We start from the raw sequence: 23,793 nt of genomic DNA, 5'->3' as shown, positions 1-23,793 counted from the left end.
AGGGGCCTGAGGGATGTCTCACTGACATGAAAGGCACTCTGGTACATCAGAGCCTTGGGGATACATGTGTTGGTTATAGTGGTGCATTTTTTCAGTGTTTTGATGTTCATTTTCCTGGCATGAAGGACAGAAATGGGACTGTAAGGTCTCACCATGGAAAATGATAGGAAATTATGAAAAGAGGGTGAAGAAAAAGGTCCTGAGCAATCCAGAGAGTAGGCTACATCTGCCCACTCAGGGGGTTCATTTAAGTGTACAATATAAAATGGGAAAAAAACTTATCTGAGTACAAAATCACTTTTGAGTCATTTTGAGGCATTATTTCTCATTCAGAAGAGCCAAGAATGAAAGATACCAAATTAAAATGGAACAAGAGACAAAATGGGGTGAGAGAATAAAATAATTAAAATCCTGTTTTTTGGTGAGAGGTTCTGTTAATGAGGTCTTTTTCTTCCCTGATAGGTAAAGGCTGAAGAGGGAAAAGAAAAATTAGAATCACCTGAAGCCAGTATCAGAGCTGAAAGATACCAGTCTGCTTCCCCAAACTACCTAAGCATCAGCATCCCGCATGCTGTTGTGGCCCCTGGAGATACTTTACACATCACTTTGAATGACATTCATCACTCTGGCAGTGGAAAGATTGACTATTTCTATTATATGGTAAACAAAATATTATCATATCAGTAATTTCTTTTAGGAATTATGCATCTCAGAATATTTATCAAGTTATTAATGTCCAGCAAAGGGCAAGTGAGACAATCAGTGTTCTGGCACACCTGACCCACCAAGACAAGCTGAAGGAATTGGGCTTGTTCAGTTTAGTGAAGAGACCCAGAGTGAGTTACTAGTAACCTAAAATTACTTGAAGAGAAATTACAGACATAATGAGAGACAAACTTTCAAACTTTAATGAGAGGCAAACTTTCCTAGATGGTGCCATGCAAGATAATAAGGGACCAAGGCTAAAAATTATGGCCTGGAAGGTTCATTTTGGAAAAATCTATTCACTAATGATGAATGCAATACTGGAAGAGATTCCCCAGAGTGTTTAGGTACTTTCCACCCTCAGAAAAATTCAACACTCAACTAGAAAAAACCACATCTGACCTAACCTTAAACTGGTGATGTCTTGTCTTAGAGCAGGCAGTTGGACTAGAGATCTCCATAAGTCCCTTCCAGAAACTATTTCTATAATTCTATTATTTTTTTATATTTATATATATTCTGGGGCGTGTAATACACGAATCTTTGTAAATTTTTTTCCTGAAGAAGGACATGTAAGTATAAATTTTAGTCTGTAGTTTCTAATGCAGTCTACAGCAAATAGATCCATATGGGGTAATGTTTGTCTGCATAATTATGTGGATATTTTTGAAAGAACTGACAGCTTTGAAAGCTGAAATCCCAGGCAGATAACTTCTATGATATCTATAACAATTTTATCTTAATCCAAATTTCTCTTAATCCAGATCTTGTTCTTTCACACTCCTTCCAATCTGTATTCTTTCCTCATAATATTGTTTTTATAGGTCTGATTCCCATAAATGCTTTTTTTTTTTTCCCCAGCTATTACAGAACTGCCCACCTTGTTGTGAACAGATTATATATATACATAAGGTTTTGACCCTGCAATTAGAAAATCTAGTCCTATTCTAGGGGATGTTGAATATATAAAAAATGTCTTTTATAATTAACTACTGGTTTTTTTCACAAATAATATATGATTTTTGTATTACCATGGCTCCATATTACTGCTTTTGGTTTAGTTAATCAGTAGGTCAGTGTTATCTCCTACAAAGATTGTCGTGAATGATACTGAAGGCATTGGCTGTTATGACCCTAAATAACATTCTACAACTGAAAAGCAGATCTGTAGATAGAAAAGTGAGGAAACCATCTTACTCAGCCTGTGTCAGGAATGCACAGTATTTATTTTGGTGAAGGAGACAAATGTATTCATGGGTACATTTCAGGAGTGAATCTTTTGGATGTGAAATGTGTTTAATCCTCTTCTCCCTCTCTTCATCCTAATTCTTTTGGCAGCTTAAATTTCCCAGGATGATAAACACCACAGACACCAGTTCCCATTTATTTTTAATAAGACTCTCATATATTGTAATAATTGTATCCCTAGGAGTTAAGTTTAGATTTGTGGGTTAATTTTCATTGGATGACTTAGCAGAGGGTTGGAACTGGTGTTGCCAGGCTCTGGGAAGACATAGTGCTGGTTAAGCAGGGTGTGTGGGAGATGTGGTGAGAGACACTGCTAGAGTGCAGCAGCAAGGCTTTCTCCTAAACTTTGGTCATCTAAATGAGGGCAGAGAGGATTTCAGAGAAGGCTGCAGCATGTCTTTGTTTCTACCAGAAGCCCATTCATTGTGTGTTTAGGAAAACTCCACATGTTTTGTTCAGGGAAGAACACTGTCAGTCCAGCCACTGTGTCTGTTTTTCATTCCATTCAATTTAATATAATTAACATAGTGTGAGAAGAAAGGCGTTAAATAGTGAAAGATGGGCTGAAATCAATTAAAGGCTGTGATATTTTATCCTGAATAGTATTTTTTGGATGAAACCTCCTGTCCCAACCTTTTCACACCATCTGAAAGATTCAGTATTGATTACAGATTAAATAAAGCTGATATCCTTGTGGGGGTGATGGTCAGTCATTGTAGAAGACAAAGATAAGACTGACATCTGGGTACCTCTTTTCAAGCTGTAAGATTGAGTGGAGGGTGGCATATTTGTGTTCAAACCCGGGCCACAAGACCATTGCAGCAGAGGCTCAGCACCACACTGTGTGCTAGTCTCTTCCAGGCTACTTGTATACAGGTTAAGAATTAAAACTGTTAAGTGCCATTAGAAGAGAATATGTTTTAAACAGAAATCACTTCAGAAAATTATATCTATGTATATATATGCATATATGTATGTGTAAAATTATGCAACATAATGCCCATTCTAGGGTATATTCGCAGTATTTTATTTATGTTTGTTTCTGCCTTGCAGGTTGTGGCAAAGGGACAACCTGAGCTTTTGGGAAGGGTCCCATCCTCAAAAAAAATAATAGACCTTAAAATCACAGAGAAGATGGTGCCTGCCTTTCGCTTTTTAGCCTACTACTTCATTGCAAATGAGGGCCATCAAGACATTGTTGCCGATTCTGTATGGGTGGACGTTATGGATGTCTGTGAAGGAAAGGTACTTCCAGAGCTTGTAGCTTCTGTTATTTTATCCAAATTGAAAACAAAAACATGGGGTATCAGCAGAGCAAATGCAGGCCTGGGGTTAAAAAGTGAAAGACGTATCATTTTTATTGAAAAAAGGGAGTCGTCAGGATTCGTGCTGAAAGGTATAGCTTGAAAAGGCTCCCAAGAATGATGGCAGAAAGGCTTCCAAGAGTGACAGAAGAGATATCCTTCTTCTGCAGGACAGGCTGTACCTCAAAAAGATGAAGAATATAGTTTTGTGTAGATAAAGCCACCCCTGTGAGTGTCTATATGTTAGAAATCTGCAGTGAAACACCAGTAGAATTGTTGAGGGGCAGAATCTCTTTAAACTTTGTCTTTTTGTAGCAAGGTGTGCCACATGAAAGAAAGTGAAGCTACGTATTGGGAAAAAAAACAAATTCAAAGTAATTTTTCAGGCTTTTTGATTTCTTTTAAAAGTAATTTTCTGAGATTTTGTAGCATTTCAAAAACACTTTAAAAAAGTTTGAATTAGAAAATGAAGTGTGGGTAAAACAGGAGTCCCTCTAAGCCTTACTTTCACTTTCCTCCTCCTCCTTTGTGGGACCATAAGGTAAAATGAAAAAACGTGACAGGAATTTTTCCTAATAGCGTGAAACACAACTGCTGAAAAATGTCAGCCGTCTAAAATTATATTTTACAATGAAAATATTTGTTTTGGAAAAAGAATGTGATAGTCTATTGGGAAAAAAAGGTTTTCAAGAAAAATTATCTATCTCTAAAACACAAACCAATTCTTCATTTATACAATGACAAAAGTCAGTTATGGTCAAGCTGGCATATCTACTACGGATTCCGTATTAGTTTCATAATCACCGTTCCTACTCCCTTCTAAACCACAAAGTGTCTACATTAGAACCAGATCTGAATTTACCCAGTCATGTTAAAAAATGCGAGTGTGCAATAGAAAGCAGGTAGTATTATTACAGACTGGTTTAAGTCAGTTAATTTTGTACATTAATTAGTCTTTTCCTGTATTTCATGGCAATTTTGTTTCCGCTGGAAAATAACAAAATTATGTTGAAGACCCTAGTTCAGCAAATCCCTTACACGTACTTTTAATTCCCATTTGTGCTTATTCGTCATTGAAAGTCAGCGTCCAATATTCTGCAAGACACATCTTTTAGTTCCCCATGATTTCCTTCAGTGAGAAATATCTGCATCTCCATCTTCCAAAACACAGGATCCCAGGCAGAAGCACCACAAAACAGAAGCATCCCCCAGCCTCTGACTGCTGACAATCACAGCTGACAGTATTCCTGGCCCAAAGCGTCTTCACTTTTTATTAACAAATTTGATATTTTTTGTTTCAATCTTTTCTGTTTAGATTAAAGTGAGAACAGAACAAGAGATATATGAACCAACAGATATCATCAATTTACAGATTGAAACGGACCATGCGGGAAAAGTTGCCTTGGCTGTGGTTGATAAAGCAGTTTTTATTCTGAATAAGAAAAATAAGCTTACAGCCAAAAAAGTAAGATATTTCTAAGAAGAAAATTTTGTATCTACTAGTCAAAATTTTCCATGACTAATGTGAGGATCAAAATGTAATTAATGGCTATTAATTGCTTAAACACTGATTTGCTAAACTTGAAAATGTTTTTTTTCTTTTGCAATTTATTGTCTATTTAAGATGAATGGTATATTTAAGATGGGAATTTTCATGCAATGGCAGACAAGCCTGTAAATTAAGATACCATTGCTTGAAATCACTTCCTAACTAAAACATTCCTTAGCTCTAATCTCAGTTTCCAAATGCAGCTTGTACCTCCAATTTGCCTTGCTTCTGTGAATCAAAGGCTACAAGAATTTTTCTAATATATATATATATAAACCCTTTACAAGCCTGTACAGTACATCCATACTATTTTATTTGGCAGGTATTTAATGCTATGAATTCGTATGATCTTGGATGTTCTGCAGGTGGTGGCTCAAATAATGTTCAAGTTTTTACTGATGTTGGTCTGGCTTTTTTATCAGATACAATTCAATCCAGCATTCGGGAAGGTAAGTGCAATCTGCCCTCTACTTTACATGTTTGTTTACACTGTAGATCTGGTGAGGTTGATTGCTTAAAAACCAGAAACATTTTATTGTGATGTTGTAAAATCTCCTTTGCTTCTGGATTTTTATTCTTCTGTTCTTCCACTGGATGCTGGAAGATCAGATAGCCCAGATGATGGCTGCTGGTCCTTTGGTGACCACCTCACATGGGGCAGGCAGCAGTTGGCCAGGGCTGGAAGGTAACTTGACAAACTGTGGGTCTTCTGTGAATGAGATGGGTCCTGAGATGGGTCCTAAGATCAGTCTTCATGAATAATGTGAATGATCAGGCTGTTCCTGTCATGTTATCGTGACAAACTCTTCTGTTCTGCCTTCCCAGGATATAAATGCCTCCATGGCACCAGAAGGCAGAAGAGATCTTTGGATTTTCAGAAGAAAATGTCAGGAATTGGTATGTCTGCTCATCTGGGTGGCCTGAAAGGCTTAGCAGGGGAAGGCAAAGGAATCTGGCTAGGATCTAAGGGAGCAGGAAGTGATGGCATAGTAAAGGATACCAAGATATTCTTAGTCCCAGTTCTTGCATTAGGTGACATAACCTAGCACAAGTGATTATACTATGCTGCGTGACCTGATGCATCATTCATCAAAACAGCTAAACAATAAAGAAACCTGAAAAAAGAAATCCCAACTAAACCAAAAAAACTGCAAATGGAAAATAATTCACGACTTTACAATCTCTCAAATGCGAAGTACTTCTACTAGATAAGATGTCATGTAATCAGTCATGACATTGAGGCTTTTCAAAATCATTTGTATGGCCAGAAAATGTTTCATATATCTTATTTTTTTCCTTTATATTCTGCTTTAAAATTTTGGTACTTTGTGCTTCAATTAAGAGATGAGTTAGTATAATATTTGGTCTAAATTGGAAAAAAAAATAATTTTACACAAATTGACATCTCCTTGCTGGAAGACATGACAACTTGAAGCTGGCATCTTCCTTACTTTTGAAATCAGGCTCTTTATTTGAGTTGGAAAACACTGCCATGGCTATTTCTATTAAGATATCTAATTTCAGCCTGCCAAGGAGGTGTTTTTAATTCACAGTCTGACTGTGAAGTGAAATCTTAGAACAGAATATTTAGGATGCTATAGGGCCTGTATTTTCCTTCTGTGTTTGTGAACCGTTTTTAGGATGGAGAACAGGTCCCTGGCTGAAGGCTTGACTGTTGCAATAAAAACTAATGTTAATGGCAAAGAACGACAGAAGTGAGCATTATGAACACTTTTACACTTATTGCTACTTACACAGCAATAATTCTGGGGTTTAATTGTATTGCAGCCAGCAAATACCAAAACACTGATCTGCAAAAATGCTGTCAAGATGGAATGAAAATAAATCCCATGAGGTTTCCTTGTGCAAAAAGACTAACAAGGGTGTCTGGCTCTCGCGAATGCAGGAGCGCATTCCAGGACTGCTGTGAGAAAGCCACAGCCCTCAGGAAGGAGGCGAAGCGGAGGAACAGAGTGGGCTTGGCACGACGACGTAAAGAACAATGGCATACAAGTGCCACTTCTTTCACACTTCATATGGTGGCAAGGGAGGATTAAGGAGCGTTTAGTGCCGTGGGGCTGGGGAGGAAGTTTTCACATCAGCACTGCAGGGGGCCCCAGTATAGTGCAGCACCCACATAGCATTGCATCTTTGCAGCTGTACACTGGGAAGGTGGGAGTGGGACAGGATAACTTCTTGGGGTGAAAAAAGGCAGAAATCACTTTAGCCCAGAACAGCCTTGTGGAGGAGCTGTTGTCCCCTGCCCAAATCCCAGGGAGTCTACAGACAGCAGAGCAGTGAGTGGCTGTCTGCGTTCAGGGCTCTAGGTGGTCTTAGATTCATGACTATTTTATTAGTGGTAATACTGTTGTAACACCTGAGTACCTCCCAGACACCTCGTCATGAGAAGGGGCCACTTTAACCAGGAATAATTTTGTCTCTTTCTTCCTTTCTACTCTCCAAAGTCTATCTCTGACCACATGTTACATCTTATCTCATGTTAAAAAAAAAAAAATTACCTGGCATAGAAAATGACCCCTTTCTAAGTGCAATTTCTGCTACAATTTCTCATAGATTAACCCTTTTGTTCTCTGTCTTTCACAAATATGGGACAGCAGGAACATCTTTGCTATGTATTACTAAAGGGAACTGATTTCTCATTTGGTAGCATATAGTTATTGAACGTGGAAAGACGAATTATCTTTTGTTCATTGACAAGATTTGGTCAGTGCTTCTCCTTTTTCAACATATTTTTGTAATGTAGAAGATGAAACACAGATGAAATATTTTTATTCAGAGTATTGTTCATGCTCTGACGTGCTGACTCCCTGCAAGACAGTGTAAGGTCAGCAGCCAAAGGCTTCCAGACAGAAACCGTACTCCTGTTTTACAGAACACAGCGACCATGAAGAATTCTTTGATGAAACCTCTGTCAGCCTGCGCAGTTATTTTCCCGAGAGCTGGTGGTGGAATTTTGAAGAAGTGGAAAACCCTGGAAACCATAGGTACTGTGCTTCCTGACTAGGTGAATATGTCTAAATTTGTACAGTAATATATATATAAATATCAGCTTTACATGTTTTCTGATGCAGAGGACTTCAGAATATTTGCAAGTACTTTGTCTCTACAACCAATGGAATATGGATTTTTTTCCTTACAATACTCAAACTTCAGCAAATAACAATGTTTACATTTTATACATTCTTCCTAATATATTTTGTTTTTTGTTTCTTAGTGTAGAAAACTTTGCTCCTGATTCAATAACTACCTGGGAAGTTCAGGCAATAAGCATATCTCCCGAAAAAGGTATAAGTACTGGGCATTTTTTTGGTTTCTTTGTATGAACAAATAGACAATGTGTAGTTTTTAAAAGAGAAACACAATGTTATGTTGACAGAGTAAAACAGTCTGTACTGAACAAATGCAAAATGTTCTGATCATGACATTTCCTTCACTCTTTTATGCCATATTAAAGCCCAACTAGAAGTTATGAGCTAGATTTATAGTTATAAAAGCTACATGAAGTGGGATCTGAGGGAGGATGGATAACACAATCAAAACTGTCTCTTATTCTTTTTTCTCTATAAAACACCTTCGTTTAGCTTCCACATAGCCAGGAAGCCACAAGAAAGATAGTGGTAGTAAACACTGCTTTTCTTTGAATAATTCTGGAACCATGTTCTGGCCATATCAAAGCATGAAAGTCTGTGATCTCTAGGAAGACAAATAAGAGAAGAGCACCAGGAAACAAGCAGAGAACCAGCAAGGGCTAGACACCAGAGAGCCCAGGTTCCTGGTGCTACTCTGAGAGCTCCTGGAAGTAGATCAGGACCATGCAGGAGGGACAACGGGTCCTTCGGGTACTGACCACTCCTCTATGGAAAGGGAGTCTCATCCAGGGTTACAGTGATGGATATGGAGTTTATTTTCCGAGAACAAGGAAAGGTCATTGTGTTTTAAACATGGCCTTTGCAGGAAAACTGGACTGTGTTTCAGTGACAAAAGTTACAAACACTCCTGCCAAGTTTTACCTATCAAAAATCATGGCAGTGACCCCAGAGGGCAAACTATCTACCCCTGAGATGGGTCTCTAGTGCAGATGAATTGAAATGCTTTCTGAATATGTCTGTTTTTCTCTCCTGCTCTTGACTTCAGGAGAGCTCAAGCAATTAGTTTCGATTAGACGTTTAACTTCTTATCAGCTGCTGTTAAGGGTGTAATTCTCAACTAATTCTTTGTGTTTTGTTTTTTTTTTTTTCTCATCCCAGGGTTTTGTGTAGCTGACCCCCACACCTTTGCAGTTTTCAAAGACTTTTTTGTGTCCCTGAGATTACCGTACTCAGTCAGACGACATGAGCAACTAGAAATAAAAGCAGTGGTTTACAACTATCTGCCCAATGATCTCCAGGTAGTGTTACCAACAACTGCTGTACCATACATTCCTAGCTAGCTAAATCTGTAGTTGTGTAGTAATTTAATGTAAATGACCTGGCCACCTTTCAGTGCCCTTCTACAGCCCAGACATAACGCTCCCATCTTGAAAGCTTTCCCAAGGACAGGATCCAGTTCTACTTACTAATCAAACTTACTGTATAAAAAAGATTTTATTTACCATGCTACACAGCTGTATTCCTTGCCTTTGGGTATGACTTCCTCCCCTTCATTGAAGCAATCAGTTACCTTTTAGCTGACTGGTAATCTGGGCAATACCCAGCTGCTGCTATTTCACAAGGTGCTCAAGGTACAGAGGTAAATTGAGCACACAATCTGATATGCTAGCCACAAAACTCTGTGCAAAAAATGCAAAGCCACTACGCAGTTCTCCATACAGCCACAGTTGTCACTGGGCTTAGGACCTCTGTCATCCTAAGGCTGATGCTCATTTTTCTGTTTCTTCCCATCTCTCAGCCAGCTGTTTGACCAGCATTTTCTGAACTGTGTTGGATGGTATAGAGGGACATATTAAAAATGTATTATCTTTCTTACTTCCCTGTGGTTTGGGGATAGGCCAAAACTATACTGCAAATTCAGCATAATGAAGAAATACTAGCCAATTTATATTCAGCCCTAGTCAATGTAGATGAATGTTAACACACTAAAGGGTCATAGAACAATTTAGGTTGTAAGGGACCTCTGGAGGTCTCTAGTCCAACCTGCTGCTCAGAGCAGCTCCAGTTAAAGCAGGTTGTTCATGGTCTTGTCCAGTCAGATGTTGAATATCTCCAAGGAGGCAGACTCCACAAACCCTTTGGACAAACTGTGCCAGCAATCAATCACTTCTTGATGAAAAGGTTTTCCCATTTTATAAATGGAAAACAGTAAATTCAGGAGAGCAAAGTGAAAAACAATGTCTTGCAAAATGTCTTCATTGCTCTTTACTTTTTAAGCAAAAGCTAGTCTCCTGTTTTACCTGTTTCTAATTTCCCATTCTTATCTAGGCATAGTGGAGCTGGAGTATTTTTCCTGTGCAGTGATGCTCTAAGACTGATCTCAGACATTGCCTTGTCCCCACAGGTAACAGTGAAGATGGATGCAGTGAAGGAGCTGTGCACCGCAGAGACAACAGAGAAGGCTGTGCAGCTGCCACTGGTGGCTAAGGGGAACTCTGCAACACCAGCCTACTTCTCAGTTGTCCCTTTGACTGTGGGAGAAATTCCAATTACTATTACTGCTTTTGACAAGGTTTCTGGGCATAGTGACAGCATTAGGAAGAACCTCAATGTTGTGGTAGGTATAACTTGTTGAGGACAAGCACTTCACAAATATGTTCTTCTCCCCAAATGTAGCATTCACAGTGTGTGAGCTTTCATGAAGGGAGTGAAATGGTACAAAGGTAAGACTGGAAGCAATCTCAGGAAACCTGTTTTTCAGTAAGGATTGAGGTATAGCATGTGGAAGAAATTTAACCCTATATGTATAATGTATATGGAAATGTTTGTTCTCTATGGCAAAAAGGCATCCTTCTACCCATGACATAGCAAAAACTTCTTCATGCAGCCAGTGCTCATCTCGTAATCTTTGACTTCAACCTGCTTTATCAACATGTATGAAGGCAACCCTGGATGTACGTACAGACTGGGGAATGAGATGCTGGAAAGCAGTGCCATGGAAAGGGACCTGGGGGTCCTGATCAATGTCAAGTTGAATCTGAGTCAGCAGTGCCCTGGCAGCCAGGAGGGCCAACAGTGTCCTGGGGGGCATCAGGCAAAGCATCGCCAGCTGGTCGAGGGAGGGGATTGTCCCGCTCTGCTCTGCACTGGTGTGCCCTCACCTTGAATATTGCATGAAGGTTTGGGCACTACGATATAACAACGATATTAAGCTATTAGAGAGCATCCAAAGGAGGGCAATGAAGGTGGGGAAGGGCTTTGAGGGGAAGCTGCATGAGGAGCTGCTGAGGTCACTTGATCTGTTTAACCTGGAGGAGACTGAGGGGAGACCTCATTGCAGTCTACAACTTTCTCATGAGAGGAAGAGGAGGGGCAGGCACTGGTTTCTGCTCTGTGGTGACCAGTGACAGAACCTGAGGGAATGGCCTGAAGTTGTGTCAGGGGAGGTTTAGCTTGGATATTAGAAAAAGGTTTTTCACCCAGAGGGTAGTTGGGCACTAGAACAGGCTCCCCAGGGCAGTGGTCACAGCACTAAGCCTGACAAAATTCAAGAAGCATTTGGACAATATCTCAGGCACATGGTGTGACTCTTGGGGGTGGTCCTGTGCACGGCTAAGGGCTGGACTCAATGATCCTTATGGGTCCCTTCCAACTCAGCATATTCTATGATTCTGTGATTCTATATGAAAATTCTTCTTCCCTTATGAAGCCAAGATTGAAGATGTCCATGTGTAAATATTTTGAGAAGGAAATACTCTCTGCTAGTAATAAATTTAAACTTGTTTTATTCCCTCTGGTTGATGGATCTTCAGTTTTAATGATTGCACAGATAAAACATACAGGCAAAAAACAAATGCTGTAAATATTATTCAATAACTTAGTTTTCTTTCAAAATTAAAAAAAGGAGGAACCTTCTAGAAAAGATGACTTTTCAAGAGCCAACACAGACTTGTTACAGCACCCAAGTCACCTACTGAGGGCTATTTTCAATCCACACAAAAAAGTGCAAAATATGAATCCTTGTACCATTGTAGGTAAGGATAAGGCACAGGATGTTGAGAACCTGCAGTTGTTCCAGGCCATAACTTTTTTGGAGATAGGCAGAGTCTCAGAGTTCAATGCTACACTAAAACATTAAAAGTAACTGTAAAAATAGCTTTATTAAAACTGAAATTGTAGGAAGAAGGATATGTGAAAATCAGAAGGAAAAAAAGTTTAGATTTTATCAACAAGATGTACTCAGAACTTCATGAATTTCATATTTGAGAGATTTATAAATATGAGTCCCTCATTGAACTTGACTTGCATGGCTCGCAAAGCTGAGAATAAACATTGAAGTTTAATTTTTTGAGGTTAGTTTTATTTAAGGGAATTTCATCCAGGGAAATATTTCAATAGTAACACAAAAAGTCAGTATAGTTTATTAGTATTTCAACTGGGAGATTGTAATTCTGATTTTAAGCTTGAGTTTTACCTGGAGAGAAATCTCACATCAAAATCACTTATTTGTGCCACCCGCTGGTCTAATGCCAGGATGGAGCTTATGGGTTTTGTGCAGGTTGATTTCAGGTGTGAGTGCTTGCAAACATTCTGACTTTTTCTTTCCTCAATTGTGCAGGCAGAAGGTGTTTTACAGAGAGAAGAGGAAACCATTTGCATTAACAGTGGCTGTAAGTTACAGAAAAGAGTTTGATTCAGATGAGGTTTGGAGTAGAAAGAGGGGGTGAATGATGGGTGCAGTGAAATACTTCTTAATGTAGAGATATTGCTTTTGTTAACCAGAACTTATCACAAATAAATTCATCTGGTACCTAGCAAAAGACTCAGGAAAGAAAAGTCATTAAATTCTAAATTTTTAGGATTTATTTTACTTTTTTGTTTCAAAGTAGCATTCTTTAAATATTAAATAAGCCTCTATTTCATCTACTAATGGGTCCTAAACATATTAAAAAGTATGAGTTTTTTCAAACCTAAAATATTATTAAAGATTGGAAATTAAATAAATTAAATGAATTTAAAAATATTTCTTTCCATAAAATTTCATTTAATGTTTCAGATAACATTTCTGTCAAAATTGATGTCAGCTGTGAAATGCTTAAGGAAAAGTATGTTCTAAAATTACACTGTATGTTGTTTATGTTTAAAAAGTCTGGATGTAGATCTCTATTTATTATTTATTTACAGTAACATCCCATACACTGGACCTGAACAGACCACCTGATATGGTACCAGGTTCTGATAGTCATGTGTTTGTTAGCCTGAAAGGTAAATGTAATTTTTTGTCAACAACTTCTCCAGGTGGCAAGGGACAGGCCCCTCTGTGCTGCTTATTCCTGCATGTCAAATATCCGTTCCCTCCTAGTTTTTCTGTTATGAGTCAAATTGTCTGTGCTACATGACCAGGTCATAAAACAGAACACCCCCAGGGTTGATCCAGTATCTTTTCCTCTTTCTAATTACTCCTTCTTACTTGAAATGGATGTAATAGCTTTATATGATCCATCCTCCTCACTGTGCTCAGAATAAAATTATGGGAAGGCCAAAGGTGAAGGGATTCAGCTTCTCTAATAAACCCACACTGCGTTTAGGTTTGTAGAAATCTGCTTTAGCTTTTAGAAATAAGGATGCCAGATTCTGATGTATAAGTTCTGGAAAGTTCTGTTTTGCTGAAGAGAAGATATGTATAATCATATAGTAATTTAATCCAATAACTGTATACGTACATATATATATGCATGTATACGTATTTTAAAAACATCTATTAGCAAGCAGTTTTATTAGGGATAATTACTGTTTTCCCCAGAAAATGGAAAATAATGCATTTGTGGCACAAAGGGTATTGGCTTCCACTTCAAATCCCTGAGCTAAAGTACAGGGATGTGTGAATTCATCAAATGATAAAATTGCAGAGAGAAAAAAAATACACAAAAGGTTTGGCATGATTAATGTACAATCACTCTTCCCCTCTGTGGGAGGATCATGTCTGGTTTGACAGGAATTTTCCAGCCCAAACCCCATGCACCAATCTTTCCCCCTTTCCTTGCTTCTCTGCCTCCAGCAGCCTTGGGACTCTTTCTCTTTCATACTCCTTCATTGTGCCAGCCTCCTTTCTCCAGCTTTCCCAGGGCCTGGCACCTCATCCTTGTTCTTCTTCAGCTTTACAAAGTCTTAGGTAGCTAAAAACAGTGTTTAATGGTGAGGAGTATCAGGCCATGCTGGAATGTCAACCTATAGTTATTATCACCTTTCTTCGTATTACACCACCCAATTTTAAATATGGTGTGTATTATGGCTTATGTTTTTTACAACAGGGAATATTATGGACAAGTCTGTTGAAAATTGTCTTAGTCTTACTGGAGTGGAGAAACTTATTCAAGTGCCCACAGGCTGTGCAGAGCAAACAATGGTCACAATGGCCCCTGCAGTCTACGCTATTGAGTACTTGGATGCCAGTGAGCAGTGGGTGAACTTTAATCCTGAACGGAAGCAGGAAGCCATTAGTATGATTGAACAAGGTATGCAGACAAAGAGGGGGGAAAAAAAAACCAAACAAACCCCAAAATAACAAACAAACAAAACAAAACAAAAAAAAACCAAACCAGAGCCCAAAAGATGGGATTTTTGTCATCATTTTGCACTGCACGCTGATTGTTTTTACTTGGTGAAGGAGTGACCAATGTCACAGCCACAAAGAAATGCCTCTGACAATCTGCAAACAGAACTTGTGAGGAGGACTTGAGAGACTATTTGCCAGCATCTGGCAGTGGACAGGTATTGATGTTCACCATCCATCCTCCCTCTTGCCTAATTCAGAAGTAGAAAGTAAAATCTGAGCTGATTAATGTCAGCTCTTTTCAGAGTAAATGGATAGCAAAGGCCAGTCCTTCATTTCCTCCTAATGTACAAGTTCAAAATGGATAAAGATGAATCATGTCCTAAAAAGACTTATTTCTCCCCACGAGTCACAGACAGTGCTTAGGATGCCCAGCTGGGATGTAGACATCTCTGTCTGTGGCTGTCAAAAGAAGTATCACAAAGGAAATTCCCAATGCTAATCATGATACTGACACTTTTGCTTCCACACTCCCGTACTCATCATCACATAAGCTAGAATGGCTTCAGCAGCCTTGGCCCAACCCAGGGAGGGAGTTTCCTTAGGGAGAAGACACCTGCAAGTCTTCTTCTCGAAGAGTCCACTCCAAGATGTGATCCAAAGATACTATTAAATGGTAAAGCCAGAACCACAGTATGTGGAAGTGTTCCAGCTCACTAACTCTCAGGCACTAACACAGAGCCTGAGAGTTGCCAGTGTTGCAGCAGGTACAGCTGATCTTTCTAACTGCAGTGATGTGCTTATGGCATAAAGCAATATTACATGCCTGTCTTCGTGATATTCAGACATGTGGCACACATTTCAACAGTGAAAAATAAGTATATAAATAGGGATTAAAAACATGCTAGCAGTTGCTGCATGGAGGTCTTTGCCTATTTATCTAAGACTGCCTAAAGTGATATGAGATCCTGCTAATGAGTATTTGGTATTATCAGCATCATTTAGTCCCTATATTATGCTTTTATTGATTCTTATTGAAGTTCATTAGTGTAAAAAATGAGTTGTGGCTGTGATACAGACTTTGTCAGGACAATAGCAGTCAAGATCAGAGGCCATGATTTCTGAGGCTGTGTATGATGAAATAGATGATGTTTTGTATACTTTCTGATTCAATGTGCTATAAAGTCAACAGCTTGAAAAGTTGTCAATAAGAGGAAATAAGTTTCCCAAGATTCACTACACAGAAAATGCTTTGTAACCATAGGTATCTGCAGTTTTAAGGTTATTCTCATGGCTCAATTAAGCCAAACAAGACAGAGGACCTTCTAAGCCTAGTGCTTTTTCTGTGTCAAAGTCTGCTGACACAGTCATTTCCTCCTTAATGCACCAGTGAACACCTCCATGAACTCTTCCACCAGTCAATACAGAACATATTCATGCTAATGCAAGTGATGTAGGAAAATGCCCAGTAAATATGGGTATTCTCTGAAAAGTTATGTTCTCTCCTCTTCATGCAGGTTATACTAGACTGCTTGAGTTTCAGAAGGTGGATGGCTCCTACGGAGCATTTAAAAAAATCCCCAGTAGTGTATGGTAAGTGATTTTTTTTTCTGTGGTTTTATTTTTGGTTTTGTTTCTTTATCTGGTTGTTTTTTTTCCGAGTTACCTCTATTACCTTTTGATGCATCAGGAGTTTTTCTAGGGGGATAGATTTTCAAGATCTGGTGGACATGGTGTTGCCTATATACTTTTGTCATGAATGGTCAACCACAAAATCTCTGAGCATGTTCAGTCCTTGATGAAGGAGATTTATACTGAACCACTGATTATTTTGCATTTGCCACAGGGTAGAAATGGTCATGCTGATGTTGAATAATAACACACTAGGTTCCAGTGAGTGGACTGTATTGAATATGAGTCTGTATACAAAATTAGTATGTTTATTTTCCTGTCGATATAGTTTTCTATAAATATATGTCAGCACAAGTCTGGAAAATTTTCTTTTGTGCAGGTTAACTGCATTCATTGTTAAAGTACTCACAAGGTGCAGAGATTACATTGATGTCCAAGACAATCACATACTCAACTCCATTTCCTACTTGATTAATCAACAGCAGGCAGATGGTTCATTCCACGACCATCACCCCGTATTGGACAGGTCAATGCAGGTAGGTAATCCATATTTAGAAGAATCTGTTGCTCATTTAGGGCTATTAGGGGTTCAAAGGAATATTTTGAGTTGTTGAGTAACAAGAAATGTATCTAAAGAAAATAAATCTGTAATATAAAATTAACTTGTTAAAAGGTCTTTTATGTCAGATGCATAGTTAGCACTTCACCACCCTTATCTTTTCATCCAATCTTAGATAATTTTTGCAGCTATTCCTATAGAGCACTTAGAAAATTAATTGTGAGGTCCATATGTTTGGTAAAAATGTAAGCCTTTTATTGCCAAAGGCAACAGAGCCATAGAATCATAATTTAATTTTGAAGGGACATCCAGAGGTCATTTAGTCCAAACCCTGCTCAAAACAGATCTAGTTAGATCAGATTGTACAGGGCCATGTCCAGTTGAGCCTTGAGTACCTCCTGGTCTCTCTGGGTAACGTGTTTCAGTATTTCACCACTCTCATGGTGAAAAAAAGAAAATATTAATACTTAAGCAGAATTTCCACTTGCATATCTTAGTCTACACATCCCCTATAACTGTCCAGAAACACAAAATTCTTATACAGTCCATGAATCTAGACTATGGAAATAATGTGCATCTTCCAAAAATCATTGAAAATGCAGTTACCTTTGTAGTGACCATATATGAAAAAAACATGTATTAATATTATTAATTATCTGTGTCAAATAAGTAGTGAGGCTTTCCCCCTCAAATCCAGTTTTACAGTTGATGTAACACTGTTGGGGGGAAAAAAACAAACAGCCCAAGAACTGGCCAAAGGGTTTTGATTTTTTTCTGACCTATGTTCATGCTGAGATAGTTATCTTCTATTTTACATATACTTCAAGAGTTTTCAGGGGGGAAAAAAAGCTAATGAAAGGACTATGTTTACTTTATCAAGAAGAGGGATAAGAAATGATCTAGTATTGGTGCATAAATACCTTTACAGGAAAAAAGTTCTGTGTGCAATAAGTGCATAAAAAGTACTAGAGAAATGAAAAGAAAAAACCCCACCCAACTAATGCTTGAAAATTGAAGCTATGAATATTTCAATGACAAATTATAGATTTTAAACTATAAGTTAAATAATTAAATATTTGATTATCAGCTGAAGGACATGGTGGGTTCCTAATTTCTGTTTAATGAAAACTAGCTGCCACTATAGAAGATATACCTTAGATGGACACAATGAGAAAAATTAAAGGTAAAGCTACATGGTATGTGGCCAGATGGTTTTCCAAGAAGATCCTTTACTTCATGAAAAGTGATTTTCTAAATTTAATCATAAGCATGTACATTTAACTTTCCCTTTTAATGTTTTGTCTTTCAGGGTGGCATTAAGTTAGCAGAAGAGGATTTGGCTATGACAGCCTTTGTAACCATAGCATTGCAACAGACGCTCCAGGTCTACAAGTTACCTGATGTGGTAGGAAGCGTGACTCTTTAAGTATGAAGGCTATTGCACAATGGCATATCCACTCTTCTATCTCTTGCAGTACTGCAAATCAGGAGTATAAAATCTGTTTACATCTGTGGTGTATAGGAAAAGATTCCATGGCCTAGTGTACAAGGCGCTTCGACCTACACAGTCCATCATCAATGGCTTTAATCACTAAGCAAAAGTGATTACAATTGTCCCAAAAATTACTACAGTGAAGTATTCTAATTTCCTAGTATTCTTGCCAGCAGTAAAACTTAGTAGATCTCAGTGATCTTTTCAAATGGATCCATTCTGTTTTCACAGGTAGAAGGGATTAGAGGAGCAGTGGATTACATGAAAAATCAACTTTCGAGAAATACTGACTGCTATTCTACAGTCATCACGGCTTATGCTCTGACACTTGTGCAGTCTGATAGTGAAGAAGCCCAGTTTGTGAAAGAAAAATTAAGGGACTGTTCTGTTTTTGATGCAGGTAACCATCCTTAAAAATTCCTTTAGAAAGCACTTTTCCTAATTGAAACACTGAGAAGACTTACATGAACAAAACATATTCAAGTAAATGAGAAACATTTCATTTTATAGAAACATGTATGTATATGTGTAATATATTTAATTATTTAAATTACATAATTAAATATGTCAATTTTGATGTTTTAATATGTAATATGCATAATTAATATCACTACAAAGTGACACCATAATGAAGTTTGGATCATGATCTTCTCTGACACTGGAACTTGGACAATACCACGGTAAATATTCATTTACATTTTCTGCTCCCCTTGGGGAAAAGAAAAAAAAAAGTCCAAGCCAAATGAGGAAGAAGAAAATTTAAATGAGAAAATAGCTACATATAACAGTAGCCCAGACTGGATTTCTGATCAAGAGGCAAGGTGTCTCTTCCAGACCACCTGCTTTCAAAGCCCCCCACCAGTTCGGAGTGCTTTGTTGCAGCTGCACACGGATGTCACCTCTTAGTCCTCCAGTGTGTGGATGTGGTGACTGCTGGGTTAGTTGGCTGCGTGGCAGCACTGCCATCCTATTAATTTCTTCCAATACATTTGCTAAATTTCTTGCAATACATTATGGTTTAATAGCCATAGTTTAAGTATAGGGAATATGGTTGTCCTTATTCAAGGCTGGATTTATGGGCATAATTAATACTATTATCTCTCAGGAACCACCAGACACAATGCTACCACTCCATCACATGGACATCACTGTACAGTGGGTTCATTAGACTGTGATAATTGAAAAATTGGAAGTTATAGGTTTCCTTTTCCATTATCTTTTCTTCTCAATGGATTTGTTGCTCTCACAACACCATCTGTATCTTGTGGTCCCTCAGTGCTATGACATGAAATACCTACTGTGTAGAACAATAGTGATTCTTGGCAAATGTCCCTATGAAGGAGATTCAAGACTGAGTTATTCTTGCAGCAAAGCAGCAGCGCTACTGGGGAAATGGGAACGATGCTGTCTCAGTGGAAACCACGGCCTATGCACTGCTTCAAACATTGCTCCTGAAAGACATGGAGTACACAAGGCCTATTGCTACGTGGTTGACAGAAAGAAGAAACTACGGTGGAGGGTACTGCTCTACACAGGTGCCTGACCACCAGTCCAGGGGGAGTTCTAGGGCAAGGGGAAGAAAACAGAAGCCTCATACAGATTTTTTCATTTAGATTTGAAAGCATTATAACAGTTAATCCTCAACTTCTTTGGTGCATGAAGCACTAAAGATTTTGGCTCATTAATAAACAATGAGCCAAAATAAAATGGTTAAAAGCTAGCAAAGATTCTTTGTCTTCATGAAGACCTATGATAATCTAAGGTCAGAACTCCAGTGGTTTTACAATTTTAGTGCTAAAAGAAGAAGCTGGGAAATAGGATTAACAGTCTGTGCAGGTAGGAACAGATACAGGAGAACTTCAAAGCAGGAAAAAGCATAAAATTGAGCAGTCCAAGGTGACTGATAATGTCATCCTACATGTTGTTGAAATAATGTGGCGTAATTATTACGTTTTTTGCGCTTCTTTCTCACCTAGGACACAGTAGTGGCCTTAGAAGCTCTGTCAGCATACAGCATCCAGACATTGAACACTGCTTCCACTGACCTGACTGTCAAACTGGGAACACCTGGAAGACAAAATGACTACACCATTGTTCTGACTGATACTGATGAAGAGTTTCAGAAGCAGACAGAGGTACACAACAATCCCTTGTTTCAAACTTTTTGTCCTCAAACGGGAGAAACTGGATCATCTGACCTGGGTTTTCTCATGTTAAGCAACCATGATGGAGTTGGCTTATAATACCTTTAAATAATTTAATCTGTAAAACAACAGAATATTTTTAAAGAAAAAAAAAAACAACAGGTGCTTAGCAGCACACTTTAGAGGTGCTTTCTCTTGCCTCTTCAAGGACTTTGATGATGTGAATCTCCCCTAACAGTGAAGAGCAGCCAGGAGACCAGGTCTTGCTAGGAAATGAGCAAGAAGGGGAATATTCTGATCTTCAGTGTGCTGGGAACTGTGAAAATATCAAATCCAGGCTACAGAGGGGAGAGTAAAGTTGATAAAATATGTCTATTGAGCCCTAAACAGCAGAGTAAGATGTACCAGCTCAGCACATTTAAAATGTTATGAAACTTGAGGTCTTATAACTCCATAGCTAAAAGTTTTCCCTACCCCATTTTGGAGGGGTAAAGGCAAGATGACAGGAAATCCACAGATCAAATGCTGAGCACAGACTAAGTATTTTTTTTCCCCTTGCTTTGCAGTTTGAACTTGGGAGAAAACTTGAAGTATCGGTACATGGCAGAGGAAGTGGGACAATGAGTGTAAGTTGCAAATTCAAAATCCAGAGTCTAACTGGACTTCTTTTAATCCCTTTTTGAAAACTGAGTGAAAGATCACTTGCCATGACCTCAACCTTCATGTTCCTACCTCCAAATTTCTAAAATTCATGGTCTAAAGCCTGCCCTTATGGGGAGGCAATTTTTCTTGTCTTTAAATTTATTAAATCTTTGAAATGTCAATGCTGATAGAGGCAGCTGGAGTTTGAAAGACCTCTTTGTGGTTGGGAATAGAGAGTTACCTCAAAGGGGTCCCACACCATTTGTGAATTGCACATGCTTATACCCGTGACAGTCCTCTGTGACCATTCTGAGCCTCTGGGAGACTGGTCTTTCTCTCCACACTTCCATGTCCCATCAACATTTCTTCAAGTCCTGGATGAGTAAATCCCTTGTCCTTTAAATGATATTTTTAGTGGCTTGCTGTTCGTGTGTTTGTCTTAGATATTAAAGATGTACTGGTCTTCTGAGCTGAAGAACAATACCTGCAATGATTTGATTTTGACGGTGGAAATGGAAGGGAGCATCAAGTACTCTGGTAAGTGAAAGGGGCAGTGATTGGGTCTCAAAGGTGACATGTTTGGCCAGCTGCTAATGATAATTCACAGCTTTCCAGCTGCGGAAAGTGAGAATTATCACAAGGAAAGATAGAAGCCCCTGAACTCTCCCTAGCTATTCTTTCATTTAACTTATTATTATTTGTAATAATATAATAACTATCAGAGTGACTGTAGGTGCAGCAGATACTTAATATTACAGAACTAGAAACTCTTCTTGAAGAACAGGAGGTGAACTCCCTTCACAGAAGGTAAAGCCCAGCTCAGTTCCCTGGCTAATAAGGGACCTACCATGTGCCTTTAAAACTCTTCGAGGCAGATTTGTCATAGGTTTTTCATATGAGCAATAATGTGTTTTCCATCCCTTGAAGTATACATTCATCATCATCTCTGCCTTTGTCTGCATTTTTTTTCTGTTTGAATAGTTAACTTTTGGAGGGAGGGATTGTCCTTTACAAATTTATTCATAGCCTAAACTCCATACTTAGCTACATTTGTTGGTCATTCTTACTCTAGTTATCCCTAAAATTCTAAATCTGAATTAATTGGAAATACTGAGATGGTGTACAGCAAACTTTTATAAAACCCACAGTGATGGCATGACTTCCAACCGATATTTATCATTATACCATGAGGAGCCAAATTACCAAGCCCTCAGGCAAATTTATGCATGGCTGATCATATTTCTCACCTCCAGAAGCTGAATACTCTGATGAAAACAATGGTGAGGACTTGATTGCTGCAGAAAACAGCACATTTGAGGGGCTTTCTGGCATAGAGTGGTTTGATATCCACAGCAGAAGGAAAAGGGATGCCATCACTCCCAGTAAAGTAGAATCACTGCGGTACAAAGTCTGTGTCAGGTATGTCTGCAAGACCAGCTCTTCATTTGTTTGTAATTCTCCTTGGTCACCCTCTTCATATTCACAAACTCAGCATCCAACATGGTGATCTTCTGTGAGTCTGAATACACTAAGAGTCTGTGTCCTCGCTCCCATGGCAGGAGAAAGGATTTCCACACAATTATGAGGTTTACATGATTTGCATATACTTCAGATGTCCACTGCAGATTCTGCCCCATCAGACTCTGGGACGACTCTAAAGCACCTGTCAGGCTAATCATTTGAAATAAGTCTTTTATTAAATAAAGTAAATACAACTGGAATACAGTAGTAACACATTTACAGAGTTTCTGGAAAGATGCTGTTACTTCCTTCGCAGTCAAATTCTGGCCTTATAAGAAAGAAAATATGTCTACTACTAGCTGAGAGAGCAGGGGAGGAAGATAGGATATCCTATTGTAGCAATCAAGAAGTTGGCAAGGCCAGAGGTAGTAAGAAAGAAATCCTCCCATGCAGAATAACTCTGAAACACCTGTCTTTTGCTCACTGACTGGCATGGGTCTCAGAAGCACAAAGTGGTGGCTATTCTGGATTCCCCTTCTAGAGAGGTGCAAGGTAGCAGAAGCAGGTTTTACTCCCCAGTAGAATTTCATTTTTCCATTGACTTTCGGCAAAGCTTTGATGACAGTGGTTTTATCCCCCCTCCCAGACAATGGCATGAACAATGGCAGCAGAGGAATGGGAATTAGTTACCCTAATTCCCAAGTTTCACTCCCACTCATTAAACATATATTCAGTGAATTGTGTACTGGCCAAAGCATCGTTTTCCCCATTAATTACTACGTAACATTTATCAACTACCAGAACCACTGTTCCATAGCACACTGTTGAGTGTTAGGGTAAGGCTTAAACAATAGTATGAAGCTCCCTTTCTTGTAGTTAAGACACAGGAGAAAAACTGAAGGCACAAACTACATCACCAATTCTTCCCTACACTGTGGTACAACTCTTATGGGAAAAGGAGGGTGCCAAAATAAAAAGTTCTGAAGTTCAGAAAGCCTATATGAGAAGCTCAGGCAAGACACCTGGGTTTTGAATGGCCGTTTGACCAGTTGAGATTACTAATTTTGCCTCATGACTCCTAATGAAGTAGGCAACTAATTTTCAAATTAAAATCCACTTTGGAAAGTTAAATGGAGCAGAATGTTTTGTTTCACCATTAGCAAGCCTGAAAAGCCAAACTCTTCAAAGAAACCTGGCTGTTCAGTGCAGATATTCACTGCTGACCATCTCCTTTATAAAGGTCCACAGGTTCCAAAGCACCAAAGATGTCCCTGGTTGATCTCACTCTGCTGAGTGGCTTGGAGCCTGACACAAAGGATCTCGAACAGGTTAAAAACACACTTTTCTGTGCAATCTTTCACAGCCCTTTTAGAAAATTTGTCTTTCAAAATCTT

General features: G+C 38.7%; 1 protein-coding gene across 2 annotated transcripts in view; it reads left to right on the top strand.

The window, feature by feature from the left end:
* The window catches only part of LOC135409808 (complement C4-like), a 59,845-nt gene that overhangs the window by 26,440 nt on the left and 9,612 nt on the right, over positions 1-23,793 (top strand). For both annotated transcript variants that reach the window (XM_064645814.1, XM_064645813.1), the window contains 23 exons: positions 463-660; positions 3,007-3,198; positions 4,573-4,722; positions 5,129-5,255; positions 5,632-5,703; positions 6,595-6,798; positions 7,700-7,811; positions 8,042-8,112; positions 9,075-9,214; positions 10,321-10,533; positions 12,535-12,586; positions 13,101-13,181; positions 14,228-14,431; positions 15,987-16,062; positions 16,481-16,637; positions 17,970-18,065; positions 18,384-18,552; positions 19,521-19,687; positions 20,129-20,287; positions 20,863-20,922; positions 21,382-21,475; positions 22,192-22,357; positions 23,640-23,727. In XM_064645814.1, coding sequence (XP_064501884.1) covers positions 463-660; positions 3,007-3,198; positions 4,573-4,722; positions 5,129-5,255; positions 5,632-5,703; positions 6,595-6,798; positions 7,700-7,811; positions 8,042-8,112; positions 9,075-9,214; positions 10,321-10,533; positions 12,535-12,586; positions 13,101-13,181; positions 14,228-14,431; positions 15,987-16,062; positions 16,481-16,637; positions 17,970-18,065; positions 18,384-18,552; positions 19,521-19,687; positions 20,129-20,287; positions 20,863-20,922; positions 21,382-21,475; positions 22,192-22,357; positions 23,640-23,727 — 3,048 coding nt within the window. The remainder of the gene's footprint in view (positions 1-462; positions 661-3,006; positions 3,199-4,572; positions 4,723-5,128; positions 5,256-5,631; positions 5,704-6,594; positions 6,799-7,699; positions 7,812-8,041; positions 8,113-9,074; positions 9,215-10,320; positions 10,534-12,534; positions 12,587-13,100; positions 13,182-14,227; positions 14,432-15,986; positions 16,063-16,480; positions 16,638-17,969; positions 18,066-18,383; positions 18,553-19,520; positions 19,688-20,128; positions 20,288-20,862; positions 20,923-21,381; positions 21,476-22,191; positions 22,358-23,639; positions 23,728-23,793) is intronic.

This window comes from Pseudopipra pipra, chromosome 2, assembly GCF_036250125.1.
Source record: "Pseudopipra pipra isolate bDixPip1 chromosome 2, bDixPip1.hap1, whole genome shotgun sequence".
In the NCBI taxonomy this organism is placed as follows: domain Eukaryota; kingdom Metazoa; phylum Chordata; class Aves; order Passeriformes; family Pipridae; genus Pseudopipra; species Pseudopipra pipra.
Note: the sequence above shows the minus strand (reverse complement) of the source record. Positions and strands in the feature narration are given on the sequence as shown.